We start from the raw sequence: 22,133 nt of genomic DNA, 5'->3' as shown, positions 1-22,133 counted from the left end.
GTGTGCTGTTTATCGAGCACCAGCTGAGTAATGGGCTCTGGGTTGGGGACGCACCAGTGAACAGGCAAGCATGGTACCTGCCCTCGTGGAATCTTGGAGCTGATGCAGGGCCCTGGGTCTGCCTTGTAGGGGTCTGGGGGTGTCCATGACTACCCTGGTTTCAGGGTTGATGGCAGGCCCTTCACATGGAGAGGAAGAGAGCAACTATGAGTGAGGGGCTGGGAGTGAGGGGATATTCAACATGCTTAGAGATGACCGCGACATTGACACTGACCAGTCAGAAGAAACTTGAAGCTGGAGCTGGGTGCTCAAAGACCCCAACTGTACCAGTGGTTACCCCTTCAGCTACTGCAGCATGGGGAGACCCAGGGGTCCTGGGGGAGAGCCCAGTGCAGCTAGGGTGGCTCAGGCAGGTGGCTACTTGTTAACCAATAGGGAAGTATTTAAATATTTAAATTAAATACGTAAATATCTTTACCCACCAATATGGCCCTACTGGTGTCTACCAGACAGCTCTCAGTTCTTGGTGGAAGGATTCAGGAGTTTGTTCCAAACTTGTTGAAATCAAGAGGCAATTGAACAGCTGAGTAGAACTGGGCAGGAGGTTGGGAACAGAAGTTTCTAGCACTCAGGTGTGGGGGGGGGTGTGTGCACAGTGGAGAGGCTGGCAGCCCGCCCCCAACCCATCATCCTAACACCTGGAAGAGTGCGTCATTGAAACTGGCTCTTCTTAGGCATTGATGGAGTGCAAACAATTTCATCACCTTCCTTTTTTCCCCTTAACTTTCCCCTAAGCATTTCTGTATTTTTCTTAAAAGCCCTTCTATTACAGAATAAAATGTACCTGTCATCTAACTGTGTTTGCTGGAGCCAGCTCTCAGGGCTGCAAATCCGCCTGCTCCTGGGCTGGCTCCTTTGTCCCTCCACTGTGACTCTCTGGAGCCAGAGGGGATCTCAAGCCTCACACCCCAGCCACTCAGGGGGTGGGTAGTGAGCAGTTTCCAGCATCTCCCATTCCAAAGAAGTGACAGAGACAGCAGGCTGGGTGAGCTAAGTGACAGCAGTGAGTTTCCACACACTGCGTCGCTTGGTAAACTGACACCCAGAGCTGTGGACATGATCAGCTACCAGAATATTGATAATGAATGTTGATCTTTCGGGCCATTTTAGGTGCAATCTGATGTCCACTCTACATTTGTCTCTGCCTTGCATTTGTCCTAAAACACTTCTGAGCGCATGCTGAGCATGTGAGGGAGCCTGCCACAACCCCGGTGCTCCACACACTTCCGTTCCGTTGCCCCAGCTACTGCTGCAGTGTATAGAGCCCCAGACCCTTTGTGATCTGTGAGTCAAGCTTTTGCATACGTTGGCACAGCCTCTGTCACCCCGGCACGTGGTGAGAGCCTGTCTCCCCAGCACGTTGTGAACTAGTTCCCACAGAAAGGGCTCACCTTGAATCCAAGGATAGTGTCTTGCATCTAAGGGGCACTCTACATGCATGCACTCAACACGCGTTCACTCAACAAATATTTATCAAGTGTCTCCTTGCAACAAGACAGGAAACAAAAAGCAGAAGCAAACAAAGTCACTGCCTTTCTAGAACTTACTATCTAGTGGGGGAGGCAGCCATGAACAAGTGGAGAAAGAGCAGTGGAGGGGCACATGCTGCAAAGAAAACTAAAGCTGGAAAGGAAGGTGCTGCCATGCATGGGATATGGTAAGTGGAATGGTCAGAGAAGGCTTCTCTGAGGAGGTGACATTTTAGCAGAGACCTTAACAAAGTAAGGGAGGGAGTCATGTTAATACCCGAGGAAGACGCAGCCCACGCAGAGGGGCAGCAAGGGCAGAGATCACGAACAGGAGAATGCTTGGTGAACTACAAAATGTCCGGGAGGCCGGTGAGCCTGAATAAGGGTAGGAGACCACAGAGGGGCACTGGGGACAGCAATGACAGCAGAATGAATGAATGAATGAATGAATGAAGCCTCAGGAGAACAGAATCAAAATTTGGGCCTTGAGTCAACTACATGATCTTGAGCAAGTCACTTAACCCTCTGCCTCCCATTCCCCATAAACAGAAAGAGAATCATCCTACGTGCCCAACTCACTGAAATGAGAATTACGCCCCCAAACAGCCTAGATTGGGAATTAAGAGGACTTGATCTGGAGTCCTAGTTCTGCCGTGGGCAGGTCATTTTACCTCTTTGAGCCTCAATTTTCTCATCTGTAAAATGGGAATCCCGGTGTTGGCCCTGCCAGTCTCAGAGGGATGTGGTCTGGGGCAAATTACATGGTCCGTATGGGAGGGGCTTGTGAATGTCACGTGTCAGATAAATGGAGGGCCTTGCTGAATACCTGTGGGTGGGAGAGACCTGAGGTTCCCAGGGCAGAAGCTCTCACTGCCCACTCGGCTCTTCCTGGGGCAGCTCTTCCTCTTCTGTTCTTGCCCTCAGTGTGCTCCAGTTCCTGTTTGTTCCTGTGTACTACCTCATTCAGAGTACCCTATCTGCCCTATAGAAAATGGGGTGCTCAGTCCTCAGGGGGAAAGGGAACCATCTTACCCTCCTCCATCCACCCTCCTTTCACTCTGTCTTTCGACATCTGATGTCTGACCCCAATACCCCCTGCCTCCAATACCCCTGCCTCCAATACCCGCCTGGCTCCCCAGGCCTCCAGACAAATATTTCAGCTCTCTCTCATGTCACACCAGGCCATATGGCCTCTCTCTGAACTTCTTAGACTACAATGAATCAATTTTAATTCTCCTAGATCCTTCCCAGTCTCATGCATCCACACCTTTGTAGACACATTTCCTTTGCCTGGAATGTCCTCTCTAGTGCCTCCCAATTCTGACCCAACTGCCTGGAGAACTCCTATCCATCCTGCAAAACCCAGTGGAGACTGTCTTTTATGAGGGCAAGCCTTCCTGGATCGAGTACTCTTTCCTTCACAGTCGATGTCAGCTTTTCCTTCTTCTGCGCTCTCCTAGATCTTGCACTTGCTTCTCTCATTGTCCTTACACTGTGGTGCCCCCTGATGCATCTGTCCTGTCCCTCCACCAGACCTTGCGAGAGCTTCCTGGAAAGAGCACCTGGGTCACCTCTGTCAACCCTGCACCCGCTACAGGACCCGGTGCATAGTAGGTGGCCATAAAACTTTTACTGAGAGGAAATGAATTGCACCTTGGGAGAGACAACCCCTCTGCCCTGAAACTCAAAGCAATTTGGTGTGATCTCCCCAAATTGGATGTCTTTTCCATCCTGATACACGTGGCAGCTCTGAAGGGAAGGGAAGGCCAGCAGTCAACATTCTGAACTTGGTGAATATTATGAATGACCACATTAGTGACACAGGCATTTTCGAGGCACTTGTATTGACCCACGTAAGAAAGGCTCTAAATTTAGTGCCCCCAAAATGGAGGCTGATGAATTTGTAGCCTCGCAAAGGCCCACGTTGGGTAGGAAGCTGAATTCGATTTGCATGTCAGAGGAGCGATATCTGGTACCTGATGTAGGACTAATTTTATTATTAAATTATCAACACTGATTTACTGAGAAATACGGTACTGCCGGGAGCTATTTTTAACCTCCCGCCTCAGCCCCGCTCAGCAAACAAATCATCCTTTGAAGGACACTGCATTTGCAAAAGTGAATTAGGTGAATAAATATCCATCTATTCATGAAGTTTCTTTATTGAGAAATAAATAAATAACAGCCCCTGAATGCCTTCATTGTCCCTCTGGCAGGTTTCCACGAGGATGACGGCTTCTGCTGAGTGAGGCAGCGACCATGAAAGGGGCCACCGTGGAGGCGACAGTCTAAGCGTGGGTGGGAAAGACACCAGCCTGGGTGCCCGCTTAAGAACTCGAAGATTCTGGGCTGGTTGGTGACATCTTCCCCTCCACTAGCATGTGGTCCAGCTCAGCTTCTGGGGCATCTCAGCCATCCTCGAGATGGCAAGCTTGGTCCGGGTACCAGCCATGGAGGTTCTGCCACTTACGATCCTTGGGATGTTGGCCGAGTTACTTACCTTTTCTGGGCCTCAGTTCCCTTGTACATAAAATAGGGATAATTCCTACCTCATTATTGGGTGGTTGGAGGATTTAATGGGGTAATGTGTTTAGAGTGCTTAGAAGAGTGGTAGGCACGTAGCAAGAACCTAGGAAATTTTACTTTTTGATAGAGTCATCATTGTTGGGACAAGGAGAAGGACAAAGACAGAAGCATCCTTCAGGGGAGCCATGTGACATCTTGGAGGAAGACAGATTTTTGACGGCAGACCTGGATTCCAGTGCCAGCTCCGCCCCTACTCAGCTGTGTGACACTAGGCAAGCTACTTGACCTTTTTGGTCCTCAGATTCCAAGTCCATGAACTGAGTGTACTCACACCTACCTCCATGGGAGAAAAATGAGATCATAAATGTAAAGTATACAACATGGTACCTGGCACCGTGTAACAACGGATGGTTACTAACAGGAAGGTTCCTCTTACTAAGATTAATACACTTGACCGTTCCTTCCCTGCATTCTCAGTGCTCCTTTCCCCCTCCTCTTCCCTGCCCCTCTCACAACCTGGTGTTTATCTGGGATAAAATGAGAATCAGGAATCCACCCTGAGGGAAAAAGATACGCTCAATTTACTGAACTGATGGCATCTTTATTTAAATTTTTGATATTTTGTTTATCAAGGATTGCATTGATTTTGAGGTTTTAAATATAGCATCCGAATTATTCATCTTGATTACTGAAGGCTTTGGGCACTCCCTTAAATTTGGTGCCTCACCCTAGTCGTGGCTCTGCTTAGAACCTCCATGTGGGGAAGCAAGAAGCAGCGTCTGGCTGCAGAGGGAGGTTGGGGGAGGGAGAGAGGCGGGCCCGACCATGGTTCCTCGGTTCACCTGCTTTGGGACTTGGAGGTGACCCTCTAAGTGCTGGGAGTCACGGAGATTTACCGAGCAAGGAGCTGAGAGGGTATCTGCCATTTGATGGTGCCTGGACTTCCTCTGGCTCATCCTCCAGGGATGGGAATAATAGAGAGTTAATTAGGAAACCCTGGCCGGGCCCCTGGCCCCTGGCAGCTGCTGGCAAACACCCATGGATCATTGTCAGCTCACGCAGTGGAAACAATTACTTGCTGTTTGAGGGCTGGGGCCACGGGATCCCTAACTTGGCAGCCCCATTAGTGCAGCAATATGAAAGGGGACAGCTGGCAGTGGGCAGTGAAGGCTGCTTAGCCAGCTCCCCAGAACACACATCTTAAAGGCACATTTTCAGGTCCTGGAGCTCAGCAGTGTAAGTGCCTCCTCCTGTCCCCCACCTATGTGTGCACCAGGCTACGTGGCGGGCTGGCTCCTTCTTTATTTCCACAAGAAGTCCTCCCCTCCAATTAATAACTTAGCAGCAGAAGTAAGACACAGGCATAAGTGTCTCCCTCTGCAGGCGGACCTCCCACCATGGTGCTGACGAAGGGCACATGTGCAAGGTACCGTCTGCATGCCCCCAGCAAAGGTGGCCAGTTGAGCAAAGGGTGTAGCCTGCAGCCAGGGGCCAAGCAAGGGCTCAGACAAACCCCATACAGGCCACATGGTGCAACCAAACTCAAGGCACGACGTAGGCAGTGCCCTCAGACTCTTATGCAGAGGCGGCAGGAAGCATCCTGGCTTTGCCTCCAGAGAGAAGCCAAATCCCCAGCTACCACACCTACTCGTAGGGCAGATCTTGAGCTTGGCCTCACCAGTGAGAGCCTTCTTATTCTCTGATGCCAGTCACTCAGGAGTGGACCTGTCAGAGACCGTCATGCTCCTTGCTGGGCGAATTCACTGATAAGTGAGAGACTTGCCCCCATTTCTCTCAGAAAGGAGCTGTTTGGAGAAAGTGAGGAAGGGATGGATGGAGGCTTCTGGAAGCTCTGCCACCAGACTGGGAGTTCTTTAGATAAAGATTGTCTTACTTCTCAGCACCTATGCACAGGGCCTGGTGCACAGGTATACAATGAATTTGTGGATGATGGATGGATAATGGATGGATGGATGATGGTTGGATAGATGGATGGGGGATGGATGGACAGATGGATGGATTATGGATGGATGGATAGTTGGATGATAGATGAGTGGATGAATGATGGATGGATGGATGATGGATGGTCGATGGATGGATGGATGGATGCTCTAGTTGGTATTCACAGGAGGTTATGAGAGGGATGGGGTACATGCAGGAACGTAGTCTGCTCTAAATAGCCTAGAATAGGGTTGAAATCTATCTGCTTGCTCCCATCCCTCTCATGTTTACACATCCAGATCCCTCACTTTGAGACAACAAAAGCCCTTAGGATCTGATTGGACTGACTGGGAGGCCACTCCCAGCATGGCTGTTAACCAGCTGTGTGGCCCTGGAGCAGTCCCTTCATTTATCTTAGCCTAAGTTTCCTCTACTGGTAGAGGGATATGTAATCACTGACCCATCCGGTGACCAGGGTCCTTACAGAAATCAAACAGGAAGATCAACTTGCTGGGGAGTGTGGGGGCTGGAGCGTCACCACAAACGAGAGTGGGAAAGAGCTGCCAATGCGCTTTACAAAGTGTCCAGCAAATCACATCAGATCAATTAAAATGGTCAGTTGCTGCGGCTGCTTGTCCAGGTCTCTGCATCCCTGTTTCCAGGGCATCTTGAATTGGGTCTTTTAGGCAAATCAGGAGCCTGCCTAACCTCCAGCCCCTGCCCTGAGGTATTCCTTCTCCCCAGCCCCTCAGTCCCCCACCATCCAGCCCTCAGCCCTAGACCCCACCTCACCCTCTGACCCACCCAAAAACCACCTCCAAACACATCGTAAGGAGTCAGCCACCACGTGTATTCAGTGTGTTGAGGGAAAGGAGGATGAAGCAATGACATAAAACTAGTCCATCTTTCCAGTGTGGGGTAAGAAAGGCCTAAGTAATGGGGTGTTCTGGACCAGATACATTGAAATGGACACTGTCACCCGGAATATGTACAAGCACCCACATGCAGATATACCCCATCCTACACACAGATGTCCCAGCCACGATAAACCTACACACGCACAGATAGAGAGGTTCCAGGACACCCCCGCCCAGGGGCAAGCCCCACCCTATGCCTTTGCTCATGCTGGTCCCTCCGCACTAGAATGGCATCTCAACCTCCTGCCGTCCCCCACCTTCATGTGACTTCCTGAGAGACGAAAGTCTCCATGCGTCTTTGATGTGCCGCTCCTGGGCTTAGCCACTCCCCCTTTGGTGCCGCCTTTTCCCTGCTGCAGGGGCCATGTTCCCTGCCCTGGGCCCTGGTGTGGCTCCTCCCCTCCACTGAGAACTCCTGTGGGGCTGAGACACATCACAGGATATTTTGTACCCCAGGGCCCAGCACAGAGCTCCATGAAATAGGGTAGACACTCAATAAATCTTTGCAGAATGAATAAACAAACAGTAAATTTTCAGTGTGTCAGTCTTTTCTGCTCAGCCTCCTTGCAAGTCCTGTAAGTATGGGGGCTTAAATTTACAGGGTGAAAGCTGATTCAGAGGTCACCACCTCTAGGAAGTCCTCCTGATCATTCCAGCCCTTCCCAGGCCCTCTGACTTCCAGATGGAGATCCTTGTGCCCAGAGTAGCCATCTGGGCCACCCTCCCCACGTGCACACGGTCTCAGCACACCCTGCAACACCTCTGTTGTGCAGAGAGGGGGGTTTTGTAGCCAGACAGATCTGAGGTCTAACTTGGACTTCACCACTTCTCAGCTGTGGGCTGCAGAACAGTTCAGTCTATTTGTCAAGTCTCAGCACCCTTGACTGTGAGAGGGAAAGAATAATGCCCGTCTTACTGGGACGCAGAGAGTTTTAGATGAGGTCACACGAGCCACGTGTGCTCCCCCTGCCCCCTGGCAGGTACTCAGCAACGGGAGGGACTACTATTGCTGTGATCACTGACAATTATTACTCCTGTCACCAACCAGACTGAAAGAGGGTAGCCACCAGGTCCCCGCCGCAGTGCTGGGGCACCCGTTAAGCAGATTTTGAATGGAACATGTAGCAAGGCTGGGTTTTGGAGTCCGGAGGCCAGCTCGCTTCTCCCATCGGTCTCTGTGCCCTCGAGCAGGGTCTGGGTCTCCAAGGCGAGCATCCCGGAGCTGGAGAAAGAAGAAACCAGCCTTCCAAAGACTTGTGAGGTCCATATGGATCTCACGGAGGTAGGGCAGGCTTGGGAAGGGGCCACAGCCTGGACTGCATACCCTCAATGTACCCCCTCGAATGGGCCGTGCCCAGCCTCCCCCGACCCAGCCCTAGGAGCTTTGACGGGGATTAGCGGGTGTTCTTACTATGCATGGCGAGAGGCCCCAAGCCACTGGGCTGTGCGTGTCAATTTGAAATCAGGCCCCTATAAAGCTGGGCCGTCAATGGGAGTTTGCATATTCATGCAACAGAGCCCTGAGACTTAGTCACGGCTCCAGGCCCAATTATGCAGTGGCTTATTAGCCTGGAATCACCAAGGGAGCCCCACAAGGATCTGCACGGCATCGTTGCACACGCACCAGCGAAGGGGGACTGGGCTGGGCCATGCTCTCCTCGTGGCTCATCCTCTCTGGGACATCAAGGCTTGAACAGAGGGAAAGCCACCGGGTTGATACAACTGTTGGAAATGGCCAGTCACCTCCTCATCTGTGAAATGGGTGTAATTATACTTACCTCACAAACTTAACTGCAAGGGTGGAAGACACATCGGTAGATGCTCTTAGTGGCTCCTAATACCCCTGGAGCGCTCGGAAGTGCCAGCTGTTGTCACTGAAATCTTGCTGTTTCTCATTCCAGGCAGCTTTGGTGTGATGCTTCCTGAAATGACTTAGCTTGGGGGGAAGCAGAGCAGCCCCTCATAATGACTTCAACGAACACACCTCCCATCCCCAGATCTCAAGCATTTATTCCGTGCCCCATACTGTGTTATGTCATCCCATTAAATCCTCCCAACCACCCATGTGGTGGGAGCACTGGCCCCACTTTACAGATGGAGAAGGAGAGGCTCAGCCAGTTACATACCTGTCCAAGTACTGCAGAGGCAGTTTATAAAAGGTGGATTTGAATCCAAGTTCAAAGACCATTGTTGAGTTCCACTGCGTATCAGTAGCTTAGAGAAGATGCCACATGATATGGGTGAAAAAATGATTTTTCCCAAACAAATATTAAAATGCTGATAATAGCCAATTTTTATCAAGTACTTCTCATTAACATAGTTGACATCTATTAACTCATCCATTCCTCCCAGTAGTCTTACGGAATGAGTGGCGTTTTATGGAAGAGGAAAACATAGCACAGAGAGGTTATGTGATCAGTATCAGATAGCTAATGGACCAGAATGAGAGAGGGGGCATTGGATTATAAGAAACACTGGCCTTTGAGTCAGACAGGTCTGAACCTCAAACTTGGGGCACTTTCTTGCTGTGTTATCTTGGGCAAATCACCAGATCTCTCTGTGTCTCAATTTTTATCCTCTTCCAGACTTGTTAGAATTTTCGAGCTATTTAACTTGCTGAGCCTCACTTTTCTTTTTGTTGAGATTAAGCAAGATAATGCAGATAAAGGGCTTAGCTCAATTTAAAAAAAAAAATAGTTAAAACACCTTTTTTTCTCTCTCTCTCTTTCCACTCTGTGTCGAGACCTGGTTGCTTGACCTGGTTGCTTTCAAAGGGCTGAGCTATTTTGGTGCCCTCAGCGGCTGCCCACTACTCAGTCTGATTCCAGGGCACATGTCAGATAGCCACAGTCCCGGCACCCCTGTGGCTGCGTCAGCCTCTTCAGCTGGCCTGAGGTCACCAGGCATCAGAGCAAAATGTCCCACCCTCCGCTGCCTCCTTGCCCCACCCCCAGGTGCAGTGCATGGGGGAATGGCAGCAGTACCCAGCCCTGGATACAGGAACTGCAAAAAAAAAAAAAAAAGGAAGGGAAGGGAAGACAGCAGGGGCCATTCTCCAAGCCTCAGGCTGGAGACCTGGGTACACAACTGAGTAGCCAGATGGAAGGAATCCCCTTCCTCTTCCCAGTGCCAGCAGGAGCCACACTGGGCTGGCGGGAGTTGATGGCTTTCTTTCATTCATTCAGTACCAGGGGATGGGTTCCTGAGTGTAGGTCGGATACCAAGAGGTAGATAGTGAGAACAGAAGGAGGGGACACACTTGAATAATCTGAAAACTGGATAAAGATATCGTTTACATTGCTCTGAAAATAAGGCAGGATTTTCCCACATGAGGGCAGAACCTGTATCTAAGTGGAAGAGCAATTCTGTTAGAAGAGGCTGTTCCTCTGTGAGAGCAGAGATGCAAGAAACAGCCTACAGGTCTAGAGGCAGACGATGTGTTTAGCCAATCTAAGTCCATTGTTGAGGGTAAATAGCATGCACCTCGTACCACATCTTGGTCAAAAGGGAACTATATTCAGTATCTTGTAATGAAAAAGAATATGAAAACAAATACACGCACACACCCCTGGGATATTGTGCTGAAATTGACACATTGTAACTGACTATACTTCAATTTAAAAAAAAAAAAAAAGGGGGGGGGGGGGAAATGGTTTTGCACAAACTGCCCCTGAGCAATGTTTAAGAGCATTGCTCACAGGGAGGGTATAGCTCAGTGGTAGCGTGTGCTTAGCATGCATGAGGTCCTGGGCTCAATCCCCAATACTTCCATTTAAATAAATAAATAAACTTAATTAGCTCCTCCACCCCCCGCAAAACAAAGCAAAATAAAAAATGTTTTAAAGGGGGGCATCACCAGGGGAAAGAGCAGGTGCAGAACCGGCCGGTGTTTAAAGTTTTATATTCTTCTCGAACAAATCCGCGCATATGTGCATCTGAAAAGACTGGAAGAATACAAAATACAAACCAAACTGTTAACAGAAATTACCTCTGGGAAAGGAGGTTGCATAAGGAGGGAGGGAATTTTTACTTTCCGTCTCGTATTTCTGCATATTGTTTACATTTTTGCAAGTGCAGATTGCATCCACGGTTTTTCTAAAGATGTTTTGTATTTGGAGAAAAGAAAAGGATCCGGGCAGCAAAAGCACCAATGGAGGGTCACCGCTGGCAGTGAGGCTACTGTCCAAGCAGCCGCGGAAGGCGGCAAGACAGCCTGGGGGCCCCGGCGGGGGAGGACCTAAATCAGCCCAGAAGCCACAGTGGGCAGGGGTTATGAGTTCATGTCAACTGAAAGGTTCTGTCGATTTCTAGAGGTGTAACCGGGGCCTTGAAGGTTCCAATAAATGCTCCTTTGCATACAGTTTTCACCACCCACCAAAACCTTACAAGCTCAGGGCCAGGGGTGGAAGCAGATGGAGACCCACTGGTTAAGAGCAGTATACGGTTTGCTAGGAACATCCCCTCTGACCCTGCTTACAGTCAGACACTCGGGAGCTTTCCAAAACCTACCCCATCAGGATCCCCTAGGATTCCCACATCCATCCATCCGTTCAGCAATCTATTTCACAAAGGTTTGTTGAGCACCTACTATTTACAGGCACCAAACCAAGCCCTGGAGTGAAGGGGGGTGGTATTCAGGGGCAACTCACACATAAGGCTGGATCTATGTTGCAAAGCCTGAGGTCCATGGGGAAGACAGACAACGGAACATGAGACTACAGCCTTGTGGCAAGTACCAATGGTAGGGAAGATCAGCGTTCTACGGACCTTCAGGGAAGGGGCACCAGGATGAGGGCTAGGGAGATACTGGAAGTGACGTGCCAGCTGAGCCCTAAAGGAGGCTCCAGGAGCTAACCAGGAGAGGATTCCAAGTACAGGGAACAGCATGACTGGTGTATGGAACAGTCAGGTAGAGGAGCATGAGAAGTCCTGGCAACAAGATGATTACACCATCAGGAGAGAACAGACACTCAGGAGGCTCCACACAAACTCTTTGACGCTGGCTTCCCCCCTGGAGACCTTGATAGGGAGACTTACTGTCAGGGCACCCTCATCGTGGTTTGTCTCTGAGGACTTACCTCCCTGCCCCACCCATATTCCCAAGAGAGCCTGGACTGTGGGGTCAAGCAGACCTCAGCACCAGTCCTGGCCCTCACTTTGGCCGAGTCACCACACCTCTCTGCACAGTTCTGTGCCTCAGTTTCCTCATCTGTAAAGTGGGACAATAGCCACGCTTACTTTACGGGAGTGTTGTGAGAACACAGTGGCGCCCTAGCACCAGTTCTTGGCACATCATGAGGTCTTTAATACATAAAAACTGTAGTTCTGCCTGGTTGGCCATGGCCATGGGGCGGTTAGGTGTCAAAGCTAGAACAGGCACATGGGGATCGTTGCATTATACTGTTTACTTTTGAGTATTTTGAAGTTCTTAGGACAAAATTTATTTTTCACGTTGACTGTTCTTATCATTTACTTCAATTGCTACTGGGATTCAGGCTTATCTGCGGAGCACCCTCATTCACTCAGGGGACCTAGGATATGGTAACAATGGATGGGAGACCAAAAGATGCTTCCAGAATTCTGTATTTCCGCCTGCCAGTTTCACCCTCCCCGATGTTCAGCAGGACCCTGGAGAGACACTGCCCCCTACCCCGAACCATACTGATTCCGGGATTTTGTTCCAATGCCAACATCAGAGTCTTCAAAATCAAGTAAGAGAAGGAAATATGGAAACTTTCATTCCACTGATTTTTTTTTTAAATCTAAAAAAGAGCGAGAAAGTCAAGCATTACTGATACTGAAAATACGCATTGAAACTGTACACTCAAAGAATTAAAGTGCACAGCCTTACCTGTGACTCATAAAAACAATGCATTTTTTTGCCTGAGATTCTGGAAAAATGGCAAGTTGAAGGAAAACACATGGATTAACCCCTGTTTCTTTTTGTTCTAGTGAGAGGAGCCTTGTTTCCAAACCTGGTTAGCCAACTGCAATATACATACTGACTTGAATGCAGAGCTCCTTTGCTGAATATAAACACAAGAAGATAGAATTTTTTAAGTATGGATTGACAGCAGTATACATAAATTATTCATAAGTCAAATATATATATTGGGGATGAGTGCTCAAAAAATGTTTGTCCAATAGGATTGTGTAATCGGTGAAGTCTGAAGCCACCGGTCTCCACAATATGGCCCCTCCATGGTGCCCTCATAGCTCCATTAAGAGGGGGGCCTAGAGGTTTTGTCTTGGGTGCCCAAGAGGACCATCTGCTCATGCAGATAGGAGGGAAAGGTAGCAGACGGCATAACTTCTATCTGATTTCCAGGGCCAGGTGTGTATCTCATGCCTTCAGGCAGTCCTGAATATAATTAGTAACCTAGATGTGGAATCTTGGGAATGAAGAAAGGGCCTTCTTGCCGATCAGGGACAGCCAGGCTCACTTCAGCTAAACCCTCTGCACCTGCAAAATGGCCCTTTCTGATCAGCAGGAGAAGGTGGTCAGTGGCCCTGAAGGAGCAGCGTCGGGGTTGGAGTGGTGGGCATTGCTGGTGGAGACACACAGGTCCAAACTGAGCATTTGGAGTCGATGACTAAAGTGCCTTGCCGTCAACACTGACCCCAAGACAGGATGTTCAGCCAAATGCCTCCGGAATCTGGGATGTTCTTTGGGTCCTGGCTGGTTCATCTCATCTGGCCATTTGGAAGGTGCTGAGACTCCCTACATCAGAGGAAGGAGTGGGACATGTGTCCCACCCATTTGCTCTCCTCGCAAACACCTGGGAACTCTGAGAGGTGAATGTGCCCCATCTGTGCAGTCAGGCAGGGGCGTGGCCTGAAGGTCTGAGCTCAAGTCCAGACCTTCTTTTAAGCTTTGTGAGCACGGGCAAGTCACTGGACTTCTCTGAGCCCTAATTTTCCTACCTCCTAAATGGACAGAGTAATAGTTTTTCTACTTCCAGGGAGATGCCAGTATGATAATCCCAACCCAAAACCATAGCAAGTGGACCCGAAAGCAATCAGAAAATTTAAAGGATGCTTTATAACTGATTGATAATAATTCTCGACTCAACTAGAGACAAAAATGGTAAGTGTCTGGGGCAAACAGTTTATTTGATTTCACATGCACCCCAAGACTGATGGCACACAGAGGTGGCAGCGTCTCCCCATTCTCCCTGACCCTTCTCAGGGCATCCCCTAGGGAGATCACGGGATCAGAGACCTCAGTGGGTCATGAGGGGACTGCCTGGGACACGGAGAGGGTGCAGGTGCAGAGAGCTGTTCCTGAGCTGGCGCACTCCCGCCACCATCCCTGCCTCCCATCCGCTGCCTCATCAATCTATCATCCTCTTAACAGCTGACACCTCTGGCAGCACCTCCCAGCAGCCTGGGCATTAGAATTGCAAGAAACCCAGGTGCACCAGGGAATACAGATGGAGGAATCTCAGATTCAAATTTGTCTAAGTATTGTGAACAGCCAGACCTGGGCCTGCCCTTCCACCAAAGGGGAGTGGTGGGGGGTTTGTTAGAAGTACAAATTGCTTCTTAATGCAGAGGATAAAGCTGGGCTCGGGCACCTCCTTAGAAATTCCTCCCGCTCCCAGGAAAGCCACCGCTGCATGTCAATTTTAATTTTTGAAATTTAAACCGAGGGCTTTGTGTCTAAGCTCCATCTCATCGGAGGAACGGGAGGAATAAGTCAAAAAGGATTAGGGGCCCGCTGGGGATTGCAGATCCATAGCAATTAGACTTCATTTGGGTCTCAGACACTTGGTTTTAATCGCATTTCTGGATGATACAATCGACAAGGCATCAGAAATTGATATGTATACAAATGTAGACGGGGCCGGCTCTGCCCTCCCCAGTTCCTGGGCTCAGCTGGGTTTGGGCTCCAGAATCAGCGAGGGTCGGGTGGGTGGGGAATTGGGGTTCATTTGGATCTGAAATTGGAAGGATGGTGGTTTGTGTATGTATGTGTGTATATATATGTATATACACACACATATATATATATATGTATATGTGTGTGTGTGTGTGTGTATATATATATATATTTGTGTTTTTTCTTGCTCTCTTGAGCACTTTACCCCTGGACTCAAAGCAGATGCAATCATTGCTAATATTCAAGTGAATGACAATAAAACAGTATTCAAATAAAATAAGAGCAGAAAGAGGAACAGCAACAGAGACAGGACTCGACGCAGGGGGTATAATTGTCTTTTAAATGGGAATCACATCTTTCAGCATCTTCCAGGAACCGAAGTTAAGCACAGTGCGATTTGGGGGCAGACAGATAGCCATGAACACCATCACACACCACGTTGACAGGAGTCTATGAATAACTGTGTGTGTGCACGTGTGTAACATGGATTAGTGATGACAACCACAACATAACATCTACATTGGTGTGTGTGTGTGTGTGTGTGTATCCAGCTTTAAACAGGTATGCACACTCTGAGATCGCCTCTGTGTACACACTCACGTTTCCCTTCCAATAACTGGTCAAAACGAGCTCTGTAAATACTAACAGGTTGCTAACCAGTTATTTTGTAGATAACTTACTGTTTGCTGGAACTCAATGATCTAAAAACAGAACAGAAAATAGTCAAAAAGAAAAAAAATCAACAGCATGTGGGGTGTTTGCCTAACTTGTGTGTTTGGAATGATGACAGGGACACCGAATAAACACAGTGGAGTTCAGAGCAGGTATCCCACATCCTTGTGTACACGTGAAGGGAAGACCCCCCCCCAAAAGGGGTGTCCCACCCCAAGGAATACAGCCTATCTCACTTACCACACAGCTCTGGGTGACTTCAGGGAGCTGGATGGTCCACAGAATTGCCCCAGTTTACCAGCAGTTTACCAGCTCCTTAATGGAGGACGGACCCAGCTGGGGTGTGTGTTAACATATACGGAGGGGACTATGTGCCTGAGTGGGTGTGTTTCTTCGGGGATTTCTACACTTCCTTTTAGGGGCAAACAGCTCAGAGATCACCTGATGGCTAACGCCTCTTTCACGCCTCTCATTTTGCCGAAACGCCTCCTCTTCCTTTTCCTTCTCCAGAAACTCCTGTCCTTTGACCTCCTTCTAGGCTGGTAGCCTGAAGATCCAAACCTCCCTCTCCTGTCACTCTCTAACTCTCACTCCCACCCTCCTCTAGGCCCCTCCAGTTCAGGGCTGCTGCCCTGCCCAGTGGAGACTCCCCCCCACAGGGTGATATGCTGCTGTCACATCTCCCCACATCTTTTCACCCACCCCAGGTGGCAGGGAAAAGGCTGGCCAGCCGGGCATAGATGGAGGTATTCAGTGCCCAGTCTAGGTCTTTATGGTCAAGGAGGACATCTGGAGGCCCGGTCCTGGGGCCACGCTGATACAGACATCGGAGCCCAGAGTCTAAAAACATAATTTAATGCATCGTGGTGGATCTGAGGCGGGACCGCGGTGGGGAGGTGATTTTTCTGTTTGCTGGGATTCTGCTGAGGGTGGGATTTTGGCTGATGGACAGGGACATTTGCCAAGTATTTTAGATCACAAAGAACGACATGCCAGGGAGCTCTTGCTCACTTTGGCCGACCTCGGTGGCCAGGGCTGGGAGCCCTGAATCTCAGGACACTGCGAGGAGGAGGGGACAGGAAGAGGGCAGGTATCCCGGCCACACCTGTCCAGTCTGATCAGTTTGCCAAGTCTGTGCTGCTGCCTCGCTGGGGTTCAGGTTCACACCCATTTCTCCACTTGGGCATCCCCCTCGCCCTTCCTGGGTTGGGGACAGGGGCCAGAAGCACAGCCCAGAGCGTGGCGAGTGGCAGACACGACAGAGGTCGGGAGAGGGGCAGGAAGGACAGCAGGGATGTGTCTTTTCCAACGATGTCAGGAAGTGTCAGGAAGTGTCAGGAAGCAAGAGCGGTCCTCCACAAAGAGCAGAGCGCCCCCGTGGGCCTAGCGCGGCCTAGAGGCCCCACCTTGCGCTCCCTGCGCCTCTAATCCGGGTACAGAAGAAAGCCCGAGAACGTGCTGTATTTGTTGTTATTGCCTCCGTGCGCCTTCCCGCCGTCCAGCTTCACGTACACCTCATCCCCTGAATCAAGGTGCAGCACCACGCTGTTGCTGGCATAGTCGTAGTTCTGGTCGGCGTCCTGCGCGATGGCGCTGGCCCGGACCTGGGGGCGAGATGCCAGAGCAGGTGAGCCCGGGTACCTCTGCCTGGGCCCTTGCCCGTCCCCCAGGTGCCGCCACCTTTGGCCCGTCTTCCGCCCGCGGGTCCAGGGTCCACGCTCCCACCCAGGCTCCACGGTCTCTCTCCAACTTAGCCAACTCCTTCCCGGTCCCCTATTCTCCGCAGCCGCCGAGTCCGGGAAGGAGGGGGAGAGAGGACTTCGTGGACACTGACCCAGCGGGGAAAGGTGGGAACCAGGGGCCGGGGTCGAGAGGAAAGGAGAAGGGAGGGCACAGGGGAGAACGGGGCTCACAGGGAGCTAAAGAAGAATGAGGTTTCCAGGGACCCCACGGGGCTGAAGGCGGATATAGCAATTGCGGGAGAGTGCAGTTTGGTAGCGGGGTCTCCGGGCGCTGGGAACACAACCTCTGGAGCTACATTTGGATAAATGCCACCAGGGCGCATTGGGAAACAGGATGTTGTGCTGCGCTCCTTCCCTGGGCTAGCTCGGGTGCTCTCGAGTGGGGAGGAAGGAGGCTGGTTTCCCAAGCGGTGGGAACTGGGGTCTACTGGGATTTGCAGGAGAAGGGGAGGGGTCACTGACCTGCCCGTTCTTGCAGAGGTCCGCCCACATGCTGGTGCCGTCCCCGCCGCGCATGAGGATGTGGTAGGTGAAGAAGTAGATGCCACGCACCTGGCAGCTGAACTTGCCCGTAGTGGGGTCGTAGTGATTGCCGAGATTGGTGACCACGTCGTCGAACTTGAGCACCTCGTAGCCTTCGTGGGGGCTCTTAAGACCCACGTAGAAGGCGATCTTGGGACCGCTGAAGGCGGCGCTCAGCGCGCCGGTCACTTCGCCCTCAGAATCGCCGCCGCCCCCGGTTCCACCACCCACCACCCCGACACCGCCTGACGCGCCAGCCGTCAGCTGCAGCCCGGGCAGCCCGGGCCGCCCCAAGTCGCCCTTCTCTCCTGGGGGACCCCTGGGTCCAGGTGGGCCCGGCTCTCCTGGGGGGCCCCGCGGCCCCGGCTTGCCGGGTCGCCCTGGGTCGCCTTTGGGTCCCTGGATGAAAGGGGGCGGAGGGTTGGCGCTCAGGTCCTGCATGACTTCCAGGGCGGCAGTGCTGGGTCCGGGCGGCGAAGCCTTAGCGCCCGCGGGCCCCCCTCCGGGTGCAGCGCTGTAGGGGTCGCAGATCATGCGGCAGGTGCCCATCATCTCGTAGTGAGCCGCGCCGGGGGGCGCCGCCTGCAACAGCAACGGCAGGGCGATGAGCAGCCCCAGCGCCATGGCCAGGAGCACGCCGACGGCCGCCAGGCAGGCGCGCCGCCGCCGCTGCCACAGCCGGGAGGCGACCGCCACCAGCTCCTCCTTGCCGCCCGGGGAGGTAATGGTGGGGCGGCGCGGGCGGCCCCGCTCCCCGCGCTCGGGGGCCGACTCCGCGGGTCCCGGCCGAGCCCCCGACGTGGCGACCCCTGCTCCGGGCGCTCAACTACTTCAGCAAGAGGCGTCCCGGCCCAGGCGCCGATGCCCACCGCACTGGGGCTGCTCGGGAAAGCCGCGTAGCACGGAGCGCATGGCGGGGGGCGCACAGGACGAGCCCGGCGCCCCACGGGTCCCGGTGGCGGCGGCCGGTAGCGCTGGGTGCGGAGGCGGCGTCCCGCGAGGGCTTGGCGGCGCTGCCTCCTGCCCGGCTCGGCTGGGCTCGGCGGGGATCCGCGCGCAGTGAGGGCTCCCGGGCTCCGCGGCGCGCTGCGCTCGGCTCTGCTCTCCCGCTGCTCGCTGGCTCCCGCGCGGAGGGGGGAACCCAGCTACCCTGACGTAAGGAGTCCGGGGCTGAGCGGCGGAGGCGGCGAGGCAGCGCGCGCTGCCATCACTCGGGAGACGGCGCCCTCATGTCATCAGCCTTCGGTCCTCCTCCTATCGGGCGGCGTCCTCGGCAGAGGCGGCAAAGGCGCGGTTCCTCCTGGCGGCGCCTGGGAGCCACAAGTGGGCGCAGCGGGCGCAGCCCGGGCTCAGCTCCTCAAGGCACACCCACCGGTGGCCACACTCACGCGCCTCCCACCCACCGCACACTCAAGGGCGCACACAGGCCCCTCCACTTGGCCACGAAGGCTCCCGGATTCCCGATGCCAGCAAGGTTCTTTCAGGGGATACCTAATCCATCCCCCTGGCTGTAAGTAGGACCAGACCTAAACCCAGCAAGTCAAGAAGAACATCAGCCCCATGAGCCCCAAGAGCAAAGAACTTTCCGGAAGCCCTTCTGAGTTACTTGTTCAGAATGAAATAAATCTCACTTCTGGAAGGTCTTTCAGAACCCTAGCCTGAGGATCCCAAGCTGCTGTAATAGGCTTCAGAAGGCCACCCCACCAACTCTTTGAATGACTCTTTGAAAAACTCAAAGCCCCAAATACACGAATTAGTAGCCTCAGCCTCTTTCTTCCACCCAGAGAATGGCTGGCCCTTGTCCTCTGCATACGATTCATTTAAATCCAGATCCCTGACACCCAGCACTTGATGACAACCTTGGCACACTCAGCATCAACTCACAGCCTGACACTACAAGACAGACCCAGACAGGTGCCTTTGGGCATCCCCAGTCCCTCCTACTGAGGTGGGTTTAGTTATTTAAAAAATACTCCAAAGCTATTCTGAGCCAAAGCTGTGACACCCAGTTTAGAAGGAAACTATCCATCTCCAGTGCAGCTCGTGAAGATAAAGGACAGATGGGAGATGTTTCTGTGTAGTGGGAAAACCTCCAGCTCAGAAATCAAAAGCCCTGTCTTCTGATTCTGCTCTTGCCCTGTGTGCGACTTTGGGCAGGTCATTCCCTGCTCCGAAACTCCGTTTTCCTAAAAGGCAGACTCCTGCTCCAGCCCTCCCTCACAGGAGAATGCACCAGGCCAGGCCTGGGAGGAGAGTCAGTGGCTGATGTCAGTGTTTTCAGAGCATCAGTATTTCTGGAACCACCATGCGCCCTCCTGAGGCTATTGCTTTGAGGAGAACATTCGTTTCTCAGGTATTGTGTTCTCGTGGGTTACTTAAAAATCCATTTTGTTTCCCTCTGGTCATACTGGGTCAGTTCCCCTCCCTATTTCACATTGCTCCAGCCTCTTCCTCCTTCGGTGTTATCTTCCAGGGCATGACAGATCTGGCACCTGGCAGGCTCTCAGTGCAGATTTGTGGAACAGATGACTAAACCTCGCCTGAAGTAAACAGGATCCAGGAGAGAAGGTGGAGAAGGGACTTATTTATTGAGCACCTACTGTGATGCATCAGGCCCTTTGCACGTGCCAATTCACTTACTCCTCCCAATACTCCTCCAGATTAGCAATCATTCTCCCATTGTTCAGATGAGAAAACAAAGGCTTAGAAAGGGTGAGGTGCTTGCCCAATGTCCTTCACCCGTATGATGGAGCTGGACTCCTCCTCCCACCAGACCAGGGGCTCTGAGAACCTGGCAGTGAACACAGCACTGGCAGCTAGCTCCTAGCCACATGCTCCACTGGTTTGCTGGGTCCTGGGAGCCCTCCCTTCCCTGCCTTAGGGCCACCTCTAGAACTAGGGAGCCACACTCTCTGTTCTGGCTCTACAGCTTCCTGTGTGAACTTAGGCAAATTGCTTCACCTCCCTGAGCCTCAGTGTCCATATGTGTAGAACGGGAATGACAAACATCCCTGCCTCCAAGTTATTGAGAAATTAAATGAGTTAATTAAGAAAGGCCTTAGACCAATAGCTGACTCTTATAACAACTGATACTTTGGACCTCCACCATCATGCTTAAGACCACTAAAGTGAGACGCATGGGCAGTAAACAGGGTGGGGGAAATGGATTTTAAAACACAGAGAGACCCAATGATCATCCACATGCTCTAGCTTTCTCAGAAGCAGAGAACGGTGACCGCACCACCCCTCCCACAGCCCCCACAGACTGACCCCGCTCTGGCTTCCTGCCCTCTATCAAGACTGCCCAGTGTTTCCAGTCACCAGTTCCATCTGGACAAACATCTTCCAGGCAGAAACTCAGTTTGAATTCCTCAGCCCTGAAGACCACTCATCCCCAAATCCCAGGCCCCTACAGGATCTAGGCAGGAAAGCAAGGATGGGCAAAATATCTGAGACTCAGGCTGTCATTCTTACAGACCTCAGGCAATGCAGCCTTTCCTGGGGATCAGCATTACTGGGGATTGGCATTCCTGGGAGCAACTATGGCCTTGCAGGGAGGAGGGACAGGACAGGGACAGTAGCAGCTAGAGCAGGCGGAGAGTTGGCAGCCTCCTCCCCACCAGCAACATGAGTCATGAGGTCCTCCCTCTCTTCCACGTGGCAAAGCCAGACTGAGTGGCCTGCTGGAGTGTTTGACACACCTCCTCATCTGCCTGGCTTGTGCTCCCCCTGAGTGATCCCCGTCACCATCAGTTACTATCTTCTCATTAATATTAATTATGAACTTTATTAGCATGTTGCCTTCCACTTAGACCGTGGTTTTACATTTCAAGGCCCAGTAATGATTCAGATCTGTCCCAAATTAGCCTTATAATCCAGCCTGCATTCCTTCCACCAATATCCATTGACAACCTACTATGTACCCAACCAGTCACCTCTACCCTCTCATGTCATAAAGCCCTAGTGGTCTGTGACCTATAGCTTGACATTTGGTCACACATTGTCTTATCTGGGATTTTAATGATTCCTGCCAGCAATGAGCCCCACTCTTCATTCATCTGCATTTAGTGATTTCGACCTGGGATGACTGTCCTCCCTCATCCCTCTGACTCATCCCTAATTATCCTTCAAATCCCAGCCAAGTCCCTTGTCAGAAGTCTTCCCTAACCCCTCTTTAAGCAGAATTAACAATTCTTGCCCATGTACCCTTAAAGTAACTTGACTGTATCTACCTTTGCCATCATGTATCATACAACCAAATTTTTGTTGACTTGTTAGCCTCCCCATATCGGGTGTGAGCTCCAGTAGGGCAGGAATCATGTCATTTATTCATTCATGCATTGTATCATTCATTTGTTCCACAGATATTTATTGGCCCCTATTGTATGCCAGCCACTGTGCC

The 22,133-nt window shown here is 51.7% G+C and overlaps 1 protein-coding gene across 1 annotated transcript; it reads right to left on the bottom strand.

The window, feature by feature from the left end:
* Window positions 1–14,836: 14,836 nt before the first annotated feature.
* On the bottom strand, window positions 14,837–18,399 carry C1QL2 (complement C1q like 2). Its single transcript, XM_010979435.3, has 2 exons — window positions 17,672–18,399; window positions 14,837–17,071 (listed from the first exon to the last, which is right to left on the bottom strand). The coding sequence occupies exons 1-2, from the start codon at window positions 18,353–18,355 to the stop codon at window positions 16,892–16,894; spliced, it is 864 nt and encodes a 287-aa protein (XP_010977737.2). The 5' UTR covers window positions 18,356–18,399; the 3' UTR covers window positions 14,837–16,891.
* Window positions 18,400–22,133: the final 3,734 nt, after the last annotated feature.

The sequence above is a fragment of the Camelus dromedarius genome, chromosome 4 (genome assembly GCF_036321535.1).
Source record: "Camelus dromedarius isolate mCamDro1 chromosome 4, mCamDro1.pat, whole genome shotgun sequence".
NCBI classification, from domain to species: Eukaryota; Metazoa; Chordata; class Mammalia; order Artiodactyla; family Camelidae; genus Camelus; species Camelus dromedarius.
This window is presented reverse-complemented; position numbering and strand designations above follow the sequence as displayed.

Bases quoted from the DNA above. Each gene is read 5' to 3' on its own strand.
- C1QL2 (XM_010979435.3), bottom strand. From the start codon at position 18,355: ATGGCGCTGGGGCTGCTCATCGCCCTGCCGTTGCTGTTGCAGGCGGCG. The intron at 17,072-17,671 runs GTCAGTGACCCC...TCTCGCCCCCAG, and splicing joins ACCTCTGCAAGAACGGGCAG to GTCCGGGCCAGCGCCATCGC.